The following is a 13,549-nucleotide window of genomic DNA, read 5'->3' as shown; positions in this document are numbered from 1 at the left end:
GTATTCATTCAAATGAATGAATAAATAAATTAACAAATAGAAACCACACTAACCAAAGAGGGGTGTGAAGACATAAAACAAGACGAACCGGAAAAAACAGAGGAGAGACAAACATGTCAGTGGCTGAAAACACTAGGTTTTTGTGTCATGAAATGAGTCGTGTCGTTTCTAATTAACCAAAACACAAGTGTGAAAAGAAATCTCACACACACACACACACACACACACACACACACACACACACACACACGGTGTCTGTCTGTTCCATCTTCTAGCAGTACAAATGAGGTCATTCAGGATGAGTTTTATCAGGGCCCTGGAGAGCCAATAAATCAGGAGTGTGTTGTCTTTACGTACACTATGCATGCGTGTGTGTGTGTGTGTGTGTGTGTGTGTGTGTGTGTGTGTGTGTGTGCTTGCAGTGTGGTTCACTGTATCACCACAGTCTTTTTTTCTGCTCTAAACCTTCTACCCTTCAGTTATTTACACAAATCACCTCTCAGTATGGATCCATCCTGAATACCACCTAATGAGCGATGGATTCCACCTAAGTAGCATTTGGACGTCTGCTTTTAAATTATAGTGTACAACATGTGGAGATATGCTGTTTGGAAAAGAGAAGACCATCTTTCAACCTCGTCTTTTTTTCCTTTTTTTTTGGACAATAGTCTTCCTGCTGACGAGGCTTCTGTGATAATTTCATCAGAAAAATGTTGGATTAAGCGGGTTAGCTAGGGAGGTTTCTATACAAGTCTTGGAAAATTTATACTGTAGATATCTTTATGTCAGAGCACAACTATTCTCATACAGATAGAGGACGTATCCTCGAATAAGTGATGATCTTTTTGTCCGTAATTAGAAGAAGCCAGAGATATAGTCGAGGGTTTTCAACTGGACAGGAGACAGACCTCATTTGGTATTACTGAGCTAGAAGAGCTGGTAGTTATGGCAAGCTGTTGAATAACTCAAGAGAAACATTCAGTACTATAGGGTTTGTCATTCCTTTGTGCAGACATATAGTTTGTGAAGAAAAATGCAACAATAACTTAACTTTAAAGGAGCAGTGTGTATGAGTTAGTGGCATCTATTGGTGAGGTTGCAGATTGCAACCAACTGAATACCCCTTCCCTAACCACTCCCTTTCCAAGAGTTTAAAAGAGCCTATGGTGGCCTTCTGGTAGTCTCCCATTGCCAGACCTATCTCCACAGCACTGTGTAGGAAGGTCTAGCCCTTCCACACAACATTCCTGGATAGGGGAAAAACTTGCTCTGGTTTATTGGTATTTCTTTAAACCAATCACAATTGTCTTAGGCTGCGATAAGTGCCAGACGCAGCAATGGTGCCTCTTCAAAATAGCCTCGGGAAGGAACTTGTTTTGGTGGAACATGTTCAGGTACAGAGGCAAGCTCTCAAATTAAAATGGCTGTTGAGTGTGTGATCATTTTACTAAAAAAAAAGATAATTTGATTGTTCTAGCTTGGAGGATGTTTCCCGAATCGACCGGAGTTTTGAATGCCAACACAAAGAAAGCGGAAGGTCCGGCGGAACCTCTGGCAACACCAGAACAATCCCGTAAATGAAACCATGTCGATATAGACTAGCCTTTGGGTAATGTAAAATTAAAATAAAAATGTTATAACCCCACCCACAATCTTTTCCTAAACCCAACTGTCCCGTTCTTCTCCTAAACCCAACTGTCCTGTTCTTGTCCCGTATGTCACGGAAATGTACCTTTTATAAGCCCACCCACGATCTTTTCCTAAACCTAACTGCGTCAAAAGTGACGCCAAAAGTCCTGACCAAGCGCGTTTAGATAAAGCACATTTAGATTTGACGCTAAAGGAGACTTTTAGCGTCAATAACAACGCCAAAAGCACATGACCAAGCATCTGTATGTTACGCGATGGGAGTGAGAATGTGTTGCCCCGGCGCATTTCGCCCCTGATGACCCGCAGAGTCTGAGAAAGCGGAACCCAAAGCGCGAGGACGGCGAGTCAAACGTCAGAAAATATTGCAAAGCGTAAGCTGCAAGGTCCGTCGACCTTTATTATAGCGCCCCCTAAGGGCCGATCTTTACCCAATTTGGTACAGAGCCTCAGAGTGACATAACCTTTTTTTCTCTTACAGAAAAGAAAATCATAAGCAATAAAACACACTATTACTCAGTTTAATACATTCAACAGTTTTGCTGCTATAGCCTCACATGGCGAATGGCACACACACAAACACAAGTGCATGCAAATGTTATTTGTTTCCACTTAACATCAGAAATATCTAATGTCTCCTCAGAGTGTAAGCGCTAGAGTCAGCTGGCAATACATGCAGCTCCGAGTTCAGTGACCACCATGAAGACCAACCTGTTACTGTGTTGCCATCAACAAACACAACACTTTACAAAGCAGAGCGTGGTAACCATGGATCCTCTTCATCATCTGACCTGTTGCTTTTTCCCTCAGTGGATGCCAGCTTCTTCGAACTGACCACTTTGAGAACCTGAGAGTGTTTACACTATGTGCCCTGCAAGTGTGTGTGTGTGTGTGTGTGTGTGTGTGTGTGATAATGTAGTTAACACCCCTCAAGAGCAGCTGGAAGCAACCATTTCGAAGGTACGGCACAGAATGAGGATATTTAAAAACTCCACTGCGAACACACACACACGCACACACACGTCTCTGAGGGCCACTATCAATTACAGTTATCCCCCTTTAGTCTCCATGTAAACACAGAGGGAGAAACACAAGTTAAAAATACTCATAGTCATCAATCTCAATATGAAGCAAAACAATTCCTTCTCATTCACATCCCATCCCAGTGCTTATCACTACAATGCCACCACAATCATGGAAATGCTTTGTGCTTGTGATAGCACGACTCAAACACATGCACAATCCTTTCTGGCAAAAAAGTTTCCCATAAACACAACCAAGAAATTCCGCTGTGAATGTATCCGGCTTTCTTTCTTCCAACATTTTCATGGCACTCGCTGCATAGCTATGCAATGACACATCATCGTTTTACGATCCGACTTAAATGTTGGTTTGCAGCACGCCATATAAATCATGTTACACTCTCTCTCTCATTCTCTCATGCAACTATTTTGTGTCAACATGAAAACCCAGAGAGCCCATAGCTGCTGGCTGATAGCGGTGCGCCATCAGCCAGGCCAGAAACTGCATGCATGAGCTCATCGCCTCCAAGCTGCTGCATGTATTTTTATTTTTTTATTAAGCCTACTTGGTGAGACTTCATGCAACCTGACATCACAAGAGAAACTGTCAGGGCTGAGAGTTTGAACATATACTGCATGAATCAAGGTCTGTCAGCGAGAACAGTGATGGCAATTAGCTGCTTTGCTTTTCCAAACACCCTTTGTGTTGTAAATCAGTCTGGTGTTATTCCGGATCTGTCACAACAGCTCAGGAGAGGAGAGCCAGACCGCTGGACCGTCATTAGAGCTGTTTATTATTCAAAGATCAAAGGAGTGCTGCGCTGCAAGCTCCGAGCTGAAGTCAAGAGACTGAAATAGAGGAATGAACGGCGAGGAAGATATAAAACTGGGGCATTTGTGGTGAGGAGGAAAAAGGAGATGGGGAGAAAAGAGGAGCGTTGAAGCCACATACAGATTAAAGCTCAAACAGAAAGACCATCACACATGCACTCTCAAAACACACTTTTCAACACAACTTTCCACTAGCTCTACATAGATCTTCATTATGCGTTCAGTAGTTAAGTGTGTGGCCAGCGATTTGGTCACAGGGTCGTGTGAGGTACACACACACACACACACACACACACACACACACACACACACACACACACACACACTTAATAACTTAGGCATTGCCCTTCATATCAACTGACTGACACAGACAGTATGAATAAAGATGCGGTCATGCTTCATCAGAAGCTTCATCATGTTGTCCTCGGGTCAAATTTAACCCGTTTTCAAAGTTTTTTTATATCAGAAAATATGGGACGTCGATAAAGTGCTGAAAATGTAAAAAACTAAACAAAAAAAACACCACAAAATGTTAAAAAAGCAACAACAAAAAAACAATGAAAAAAAACGGTCAAAACCGCAAAAAAAGGGTGAAAAAACGTCAGAAAAAGCGATTAAAATGTTGAAAAAATTGACCAAAACAATGGAAAAAAACCCACTAAAATGTAAAATACAAAAAAGTGACTGAACCATTGAGATAAGTACAACAAAAGTGTTTTTTTGGTTGACGGGAAGACTGTGGGCTGTGGGTGGATGACTATTTAGCCAGATACACACAGTATGAAGCTGTTTGAATTGCAAAATATTGTTTGCATTTACAGTAACACACACCCACAATAGGGGATGGCCCGCCCAAATTAAAACAGAAAACTATTTTTGGTCGTTACTGTAGAACCTTCTAATGAATTTGGACAGAAAGTTTATAAAGTTGTTGGTCTGCCAGCTTTGAATGTTCGGAAAGACCAGTGTTCCAGGTTTTATTTGCATGACATTCTTTATCATACGAATTGGTGTGCATAAGTTTTCATACAATATCATACAAACCTGTTCATGAGAATGCGTTGCAGGGGTTCATAAAAAGTTAGAAGAAAGGTACAGCTAGAGCAGCATTAAATCATCCACAGCATCCTGCATCCTTCTGTAGTTACAACATCCAGGGATCAGAGTGCGTGTGGTTCTCTACAGCAAATTCAACCAACCTCAAGCACCGGCCCTGGCTTGCCTCAGGCTTATCATCTCAAGATCCGTGACTGGCTTAAGTCACTGTAATTATAGAGATGAAACATTTACGTCCCAACTGCCATCTTTATCCGTTTTTCAAGAATTAGGATCATTTGTGGTCTGTTTGTTTCAACCTGACCTGAAACTACGTAATATGTTGTATTTCTTTGTAATAGAGTTTTCCCAGCGTAGCTTAACACTGTAACTGTAAACCTCTGTTCAATTGTCAGGACCAAACCAGCCCCACAAAGGCCTTCCATGGTTGCCCTTTCAGGACTGATACCAGTATAGATGGGTTTTTCCCCTGAAGCTGCCACAGCCAAGATTTCTGCCTATTTTCGTCATTTATTTTCAAGGGGGGTTCATGCCAAATAGGCTTTAATATCCCACAGTATTTTAGTATTGTCAGTGTGGGAAAACCTCTGAAACCAAGTACACCAGAGGACGTTTTTGTACCAGGCTGTAAACATGTTTATTTCTGCTGTAAAGTTGGGCATTTTTAACGTGGGGGTCTATAGGGATTACACCCTTTTGGAGCCAGCCTCAACTGACCATTCAACACACAACAGTGAGTGGAGGGTTTTGTAGTCCTTCTGCTTCTCTCTAGCTGATCGCCTTTAAATGTCAGTTTCAGGAGTCTCAGTCTTCCAGTTAAACTTTCAGTCATATCATATTAATGTTTAAGCGTCACCTTTATGGTGTTGATCCCGGACCTCCAGAATTTGGATCAAATAGCTCATGAAAATAAGGTTTGAAGGCTACAGCTGGTATTTCATTGGGTCAGATACATATTTGATCAACATTTATATGTTATGACTAGGTGATTAAAGGACTTGGATTGGACATCCTTAGTTTTTAGGAGTATGTTGGTTAGGTGTCTGTGAATTTCTAGGGCTGGCTTTTTGTTCTTTTCTCTGTTTTGTTTTGGCATTTCTTTAAAGAACATCAAAAGTCAAATCTGTTGATTATTCTTTTTTTCTCCTTCTCACAAGTTCACTCTCCTTCTTGCTCTCTGTGCCTTCCAGACAGATAGAGTGCTGAGCTACCGATTTGTCTTATCTGAACATTTGTGATCAAACCGTGGCCACACACACACTCACCCCTTAAGGCACAGGGTGCTGGCAGCACAGACGCAACACACACATCTGGTCTCAGTCTAAGTAAAGCTCTCTTTATCCCTACTGACCAGTCCTGTCTTTGGACTCCATCTTAAAGTTCCTCTTCAGCAGTCCACTTCAAAGCTGACGACTGACATATACGAGCAGTGAGGTTCAGTATGTTTTACAGGCATGTTTTTATGAGCTTGTGTTTCTAACGAGAGAGAGCATGTTACGAAAGCAGAGGACTTCTAGAGGTCAGCTGTTTAAACATACAAGTTGTGTGTGTAGAGTTGAGTGTGGGTTCAAGAGAAACCATTATGTGATTTAGGGCCTACAGTATATTTATCAAAGTTCCAAGAATTACACTTAAAGCGTAACTCTCGCCAAAATGCAACCTAGGGTCTTTTTGTGAATGTACCCGAGTCAAACTTTCGTTTAAAAGCGTATTTAGGACGGAAGCGTCACTTTTAAGATTTACCGTATCTCGTTTTTCGGTCAAATGGCCTTTTGAATGGGAGTGCTAGGGGCACTTTTATGCTAGCCTCAAAATAGCTATTTTTAAAACACTTAGAAGGCTCGACACAACATGAAACTTTGCTTAAAGTATCGCCAGGGGCTCTACACCTTAACTACACCGGTGCACAAGGGATATACTAAATCTGTGGCTACTTGTTTTGATATCGACTCGTTTTGACTGCCGAGGTGGTAGTGGCCGGAAACAACAAGAGCTACGGTGAGTTGTTCAAAACCTTTCTTTTTAAACTCTGGGTGCACAAACAATGTTCTCAGCGCTTTCGTTAAGGTAATATGATGGAAGAAGATAGAAGAGCAGAGCGCAACAGGCAAACGAAACGATGGGTAAGTTTAACTAGCATTAACAATTAGCTGGTTGAATGCGTGATGTTTTTGTCTTATGAGTTAGCATACGTAGGCTAATTGCAACAGACAGTGAAGAATATACATATTCTTACTGTTTGTGTTTCAGACGTTGCTAGGTCACTAAGGGTTCCTATGTGGAAAAGGGAAAATGAAAAAGACCTTGCCCTGAAGTAGGAGCTGAAAGAGTTACAGGAACTGCGGTCAGAGGAACTTAATAATCCCCAAATTGGTCCAGTCGGAACACGAGAAAAAAAGGGTTATAGGAACATTATGTTCTAGGAACTGCAAAAATCCCTCCGGTCGGAAAGCGGCTTAAGTGATGTGTTAAAGGAACATTTAAAAGGTGCAATATACTGATAGCTAGCATTTAAAATTATTACTGAAATCCAAATTCAAAATACTGGAGAAAGTCGTCTCCCCCGGCCCCTCCTCCCCAAACTCAAAGTTCACTGGGGTTGCCAACAAAGTTGCTAGATGCTAGGGGGGGGAATGATCAGAGGCCTCACGATACGATATCATCACAACACTTATGTCGCGATACAGATTATTGCGATTTTAAACATATTGCAATATTCTGCAAAATTTGTGCAATTTATTCCTTTTTTTCCCAACTTCAATTTCCCCAAAAGGAAACTTTGTCAACATCTGTTTTATCTAAAAATAAATTTCTCTGTTTGTTCATCACACTTCAATTTTATTGCTGCAAAATGGGATTGTCAAGCAGACAAACTGACCAACAAATATATAAGATTGATACAGATCGATACGTATATGTATATATTGAATACGTATTGCCATGGAAAATATCGCAATACTATGCTGTATTGATATTTCTCCCCACCCCTATAGCCAGACATTACTCCACAGCGCAGCGGAGTAGCTAAAGTTAGCTAGAAAGCTATGTTGACAGTCATAAAAGCCCATGCTCACGCGGAGCTCTGTACCCGACTGACAGCCGTAAAATTATAAAATTAAAAATTAAAAATTAAAAAAAATAAAATTATGGCAACAACCGCTAAAGTTTCCATTATGAGGAAGTCAAACTTGCGGTGTCTGTCATAAGTCTGTTAAGGTGGCCCGCTTGCCTGGTCCTCCGGTAAAGCAGTTATCGTGTGTTAGCATGGCGCGTTAGCCAGGAACAGCTGGGATCACTTCACTGGCTGTGTCTCAATTGTTTTTGCAAGTAACTTACTCAAGTACTCTATATAATTCAATGTGAGTACACAAATGTTAAAATGCCTGAAAATTCCCGTCCCCAGTAGCTGTGATAAATTAGCCTGAAGCTAATGCTTACTTGTTCAGGAGGAAATTAGCCAACTCAGCGTCCTTATGGGCTCTAAGCTGTCTCCATCTTTCAAATACATCTCCAATATTTGCCTGGGGTTTGTTACGTCTCTGGTCATGCAACTGTTTAAAAACATGCCAAGGTTTTTTAGAATCTATCTCCGTTGATCCCGTTCGTTTGTTTGCTGCTTCCATGGCTGTACTACAGCTGTAGCGCTGGGTTTTACAGGTAGGCCAGGGGTCACCAACACGGTGCCCGCGGGCACCAGGTAGCCCCCAAGGACCACATGAGTAGCCCTCAGGCCTGTTCTAAAAATGAAAATTGAATATTGACATTATCTGTTTCCCATCTTGTTGTCATTGTTGATAATTATTGTGAGAAATCATTAACGTGATCAGTGTCTTCACATAGATGAGTATCATTAATCATTAATAATCATATATAACTAAAGGCAAACTGAGCAAATTTGTTATTTCAGAAGAGTTTATCAAACTGGTAGCCCTTCGTATGACTCAGTAACCATGAAGTAGATCTCAGTTTCAAAAAGGTTGGTGACCCCTGAGGTAGGCTATTCCTAGCAACCCGGCCGGGCTGTCAAAGTGGGCAGATAACAACACACAGGCCAAAACACAAACGTCACGTAACGGAAATTTCAAAGGAGAAAGTATTTCAACTTAGCATGTTTCCTTAATATCTGATGACATATTGTGGTCATTTTTGGATTTAATACAGTAAATATTGCACATTTTTAAGATCACATGATTGAAGTTTAGCCACAGAGGAATAACTGACACAAGGACTTGCTCTTCATTTTCCCCAAGGTATTTAATTTAATCAATTTAAATTAATCTTAATCCATTGATGTGGTTGCAGGTGTACAGGGTAATGACCCTTTTAATTACATTGTTAAGCTATAAATATACACATTTCTCACATTTTAGGCTCACAGCATCTATATTCCATTAAAGAACCTTGTGGACTTTTCTTGTAAATAAACAAAAGTTGTACTTTTATCCAGTTTTTTTCATCAAAACGCACTATGTATGTGTGTGTGTGTATGTGTGTGTGTGTGTGTGTGATTTCTTACTTTAGTCAGTAACTACATGATAGCAGCTGTGTAAGAGAAAACCTTTTTTGAGGGTGGCACAATACTAGCACAAACATTGGCAATGACAATCCAAAGAAATATTGATGTTGTAAAATCAAACATAAATGTACCCACGTTGGTTTGTGTGGGTTTCAGTGTCTCCCCTTGTTTACCCACATGGATGGACTTTACTTCCCAAAGTCCATCCAGTTCTTGAGGTCACATCCTCACAGATGTCCAGTATCCTCTCTACTGTTGACATTAGAGGCCTGTCCACTTCCACGCCTATCTAATCCTGACGCCGTCCCACAGAGGACACCCAGTCCAGATTCATTCACTGTGTGTATCGTTGAGGTCTAACAAATGTGCTGAATTGCATTTACCTTCTTATAAAACATTAGCAAAGCATATTTTTTTCAATATTTCAAATCATGCGTTATTTACATCCATTTTTGCGATCCATCCATGTTGGAGGATTTGTTTTGCTTCTTTGCGCTTTACTGCAGCTTGTAGATCATTGTGTGAAACCCGCGGCAGGGATGTATGTCATGTTGCCTGTGAACTTGCATGTGTGCATGTGCATCATTATTCAAACACATGACACAAACAAAAAAGTGAGCCACGCGTAAAAGCATTACTCTGTACCTTTTAACTGTTATTGTTGCATTTTCACCAGATTAATAATGTGTACATTGCTGTTCATCCAGAAGACCAATTTGTTGTTACTTTAACATCAAGTTTTTCTTAGCATAAGCAAAATCAGTGCAATCTAAAAAAACACTCAGTTTCATAGAAACCCAAATTCACCTTCAAACTAACAAACAAAAATCAAACGTCTGAGACATTCTTAAACAAAAATCAAGGAGAGAGGACAGTGTGCCGTCGCTGGTGTGTCGATGTTTGGTTCTGCTCAGTCTTCCGAGGCTGCTCAGTATGGCTTCTTCTGCTCAGAAGACACACACACACACACACACACACACACACACACACACACAAAATATTGTTTGCACTGAAGGCAATGGTTAAATCAAAAAGGTTTTGTTTTTATTTCATCTTACCTGCACAGATTGTTTGTTTGCTGTGAAGAAATTAAATAATAATTACTTTTTCAGGCTTCACATGTCAAAATGATATAAACACAGTGCTACTGATGATACTTTCTTTGATGTTCCTTTTGAATCTAGTGTGTTTAATTCAAACTATTTACTGTATCAATATGACAGTATCTTTTTAAAGACTCCTCACACTCCAGCATCATCATGCTGACATATCCTTTTATTGGCCTGTTTGTATGAGAGTCACCACACTCACCTGAGTGCAGGTAACGCAGCAGCACATACAGGACGACCACCAGTGTGACCACTATGGTGCCAACAGTGAGGTAAAACATCCAGCTGATTGGCTCTGAGAAAACAGACAACAAACATTAGTTAGCTGTCAGATATGTTCCTCTGCTGCCACAGTGTGGTAGCTCACAGGACTACAGTGCATTGAGCAGGACTGGTTGCGTTGAATCAGTAGTTCCACTTTGTTCACAAACTTTGTTTTACAGATAATGTTGGGAATAAAGAAATCACACAAGTACAACAGTCTAAATAAATATTAACTGACATTAGTTATATTAAGTTACCTTCAGTGTTTCAGACTAATGGAACAACACTTATGATGCCAGCCTGGATTCCCCCCGAGGGGAAGTGCAGAGTTGAAGTAACCAAGGGCACGTTTAACCACTAGATAAATGCAGGGTCTGTATCCTCAACTCACCCTCAACAGTCAGAATGAAGCTCTTTTTGATGGGCACTCTCAGGGACTGATGGGAGACGCTGCATGTGAACTGTCTCCCTGAGTCCCTGAGGGAAGCCTGGAGGTAGAAGAAAGCCGTCAGCGAGTAGGTCTTGTCCTGGTTGTGTTTGTGGCTGGACAGCAGAACGTTCTGGAGCACCTTGGGGAGAGGGGCGCCCACCCTCTGGCCTGATACTGCCGGGTCCTGCACGTGCCAAACTATCTCCACATCCAGAGGGTAGTAACTCTCTGCCTCACAAGCAACCTTCTGCTCCCCGCCCTCCTGCAGCGAGAGAGTGGGTCCGACGTTGAGGGAGACACGGGGAGGCTCTGAGGGGAGGGGAGAATAAAATGTCATGAAAATTCTTTAGGAAATTTCTGCAAGAGGTTTCCGTTTTGAGTTTTTACTCCAGCTGCTAATGTGTGCCAAAACAAATATCTTCATCAGAGGGAGAGTTACTTCTATTGACTGTTGCTCAGACAAAACCTATGATGGGTGTTTTTCACTATTGTCTGTGACAGTTTATAGACTACTTAATTAATCAATCAATCAAAAGAATATTTGAGAGATTCAGATTGTAGCCTTGTACTGTATGTTAATATCTAGAAGCAAAGAAATGTGGCCTATATGAAGTAAAGAATATTAATTAGACCATTATGTTAAAAGTTAAGCCTTTTTAAAAGACTAGTTTGACATTTTGTAAAGTATTCGCTGTTTTGCTACTAGAGTTAAGATTAGAAGAATGGTATCAATCTCCTCATCTAACTTTTAGCAAAATTAAGCCAACAAGTGTATTTCTAAATTACTAACTAAATTAAAATTAGCAGTAGTGTAGCAACAGTAGCACCTGCACCACTGACTGTTAGTACTAATTTACTACTACTAATTGTACCATTATGTGTTGCAACAACCATTAGTACTATTACTAATAATGATGACAATAATTATATTGACCAGGCAAGTTCATTATTTACATTGTGAATAGTAGTCTGACAAAAACTGGTAAGTGGTAGACCTTTTTTGTCAAAATAAGACTATTAATAGCCCAAAATATTAGTCTTGCCTGACTGATACTAGTATTCTCTCTTTGACTGTTCTTCACCTTCAATATGCAGACTTATATCCAGACTGACGAACAGCGGAATCACTGACACCGAACAAATGTACGTCCCTTCATTGCTCATCTTGGTGAAGGGGAGGCTATAGGAAGCATCCCCGCCTGCTAGGCTCCTCAGCCCAACCCCAGACCCCTGGGTCTGTCCTGTGCGGCTGGTATGACTGAAGAGTCTGGTTCTCTCTCCACGATGCTGCCAGTGCCACTCCACAGTGACGTTTGGTCCTTTGTGGTCAACAGCAAACTGGCAGTGGAGCTTTTGTTGGGAGCCAAGGCCTGCTCTCACTGATGGAGATTGTGTTTTAATCACCATGGCAACTATGGACACAGGTGTGACAAGACAAAGGCACACAGAGATATATTTAGTTCTTAGACATGAAAAAACGGGACTGCATTAAACTGAGATATGGGACTGATGTTAACTGTGGAGTAAACAGTGTTTATATTCAACAGATCCGTATCAGTGTCCCATAATCACTGGTAATTATGATGATTATCCTGGGTTTCTGTTCATTCTCAAGTCTCACAAGAATATAGTTGCAGCTAAACTCAACCTACTATATATTTTTTTTAATCCCAAAATGATTCAAATGAAAGACATTGTGTTGAGTGTTACCTGTTGTGGTGAGTATCTCTCTGTCCTCGATGGCAGGCCACTTGCGGTAGTCCTGCTGTCCTGGGGGGGATTGGTCAGATGGGCGTCTGAGGAAGCCGGTGACTGTGAACAGGCCATTGGCGTGTCTGAGCGTGCAGCAGAACCAGTGGTTGTACTCTTGGGCCCCCATGACTGGCCAGCGGACATGCATGCCCTCTGTGCTGTACCTACGCAGCTCACACTCCAACTGCTCTGCTTCCACTCCCTCTACGTACCGCCGCAGGTCCAACTTAGATCCTAGAACAGAATAGAATACATTAGAATACAATAATGTTCAGTCTGTTGCTCTATACGCTGCAGGTCTTACCGGTGATCAGGAAAGTGAGGGCATGTGGGTTAACAGGAGTGTCTCCTTTTTGACCAAACTGCAGCATAGCCTCTCTGTGGATGAGCTGAGTCTCGGTGTGACCCTCATTATTCACAAACACATGTTCATCAATGAACTGACAGGGCAGCCATGCCACCTGATGGACACACTGCACAGCTGAGAGAGACACAGAATGAATCAGTACAGTCAGCTAACATATTGTACCATACTGTAACATACTGTAGTATAGAATAGTATGGTATAGTAGCCATTTCATTCATGTCTTATGGGCTAGTAGCCTACACAAACTTGAAAAACGTCCCAATCGGTTACAGCTGAAGAAAACAACTTACCTGCACATAGATACAAGTAACTAAGTATCTTTAAGATTAGATTCATGATTATTCATTGGTAGAAATATCTTCGTGTTGCTCGACCACACCGAATTGTGCAGTAGAAAGATATAGCCTACTTTCACTTTCATTTTACAGGAAAGAAAACTTGCTTAGCCTGCCTCTCGCATCACGTGACGTGTTAGGCAGATACCACTGACTAAACATTTAAACATGTATAGCCTACAATATCGGCTATGTTATTAAATTGGAACATTTAAAATGA

At 41.2% G+C, this 13,549-nt stretch overlaps 1 protein-coding gene across 1 annotated transcript; it reads right to left on the bottom strand.

The window, feature by feature from the left end:
- Positions 1–9,522: 9,522 nt before the first annotated feature.
- On the bottom strand, positions 9,523–13,439 carry dhrs13b.2 (dehydrogenase/reductase (SDR family) member 13b.2). Its single transcript, XM_031283585.2, has 8 exons — positions 13,285–13,439; positions 12,932–13,108; positions 12,586–12,861; positions 11,958–12,287; positions 10,837–11,184; positions 10,384–10,476; positions 10,131–10,150; positions 9,523–10,015 (listed from the first exon to the last, which is right to left on the bottom strand). Exons 1-8 carry the CDS (start codon positions 13,328–13,330, stop codon positions 10,001–10,003), a joined length of 1,305 nt encoding a protein of 434 aa, XP_031139445.1. The 5' UTR covers positions 13,331–13,439; the 3' UTR covers positions 9,523–10,000.
- Between the last annotated feature and the right edge of the window lie 110 nt (positions 13,440–13,549).

This window comes from Sander lucioperca, chromosome 5 (assembly GCF_008315115.2).
Source record: "Sander lucioperca isolate FBNREF2018 chromosome 5, SLUC_FBN_1.2, whole genome shotgun sequence".
Classification (NCBI taxonomy): Eukaryota; Metazoa; Chordata; class Actinopteri; order Perciformes; family Percidae; genus Sander; species Sander lucioperca.
The sequence above is the reverse complement of the archived record's forward strand: the minus strand, read 5'-3'. Positions and strand labels throughout refer to the sequence as shown.

Coding starts and splice junctions, on each gene's coding strand:
- dhrs13b.2 (XM_031283585.2), bottom strand. CDS start 13,330: ATGAATCTAATCTTAAAGATACTTAGTTACTTGTATCTATGTGCAG. Junction 11,185..11,957: donor TATAAGTCTGCATATTGAAG/GTGAAGAACAGT, acceptor CCCTCCCCTCAG/AGCCTCCCCGTGTCTCCCTC. Junction 10,151..10,383: donor GCTGCGTTACCTGCACTCAG/GTGAGTGTGGTG, acceptor ATTTCTTCACAG/CAAACAAACAATCTGTGCAG.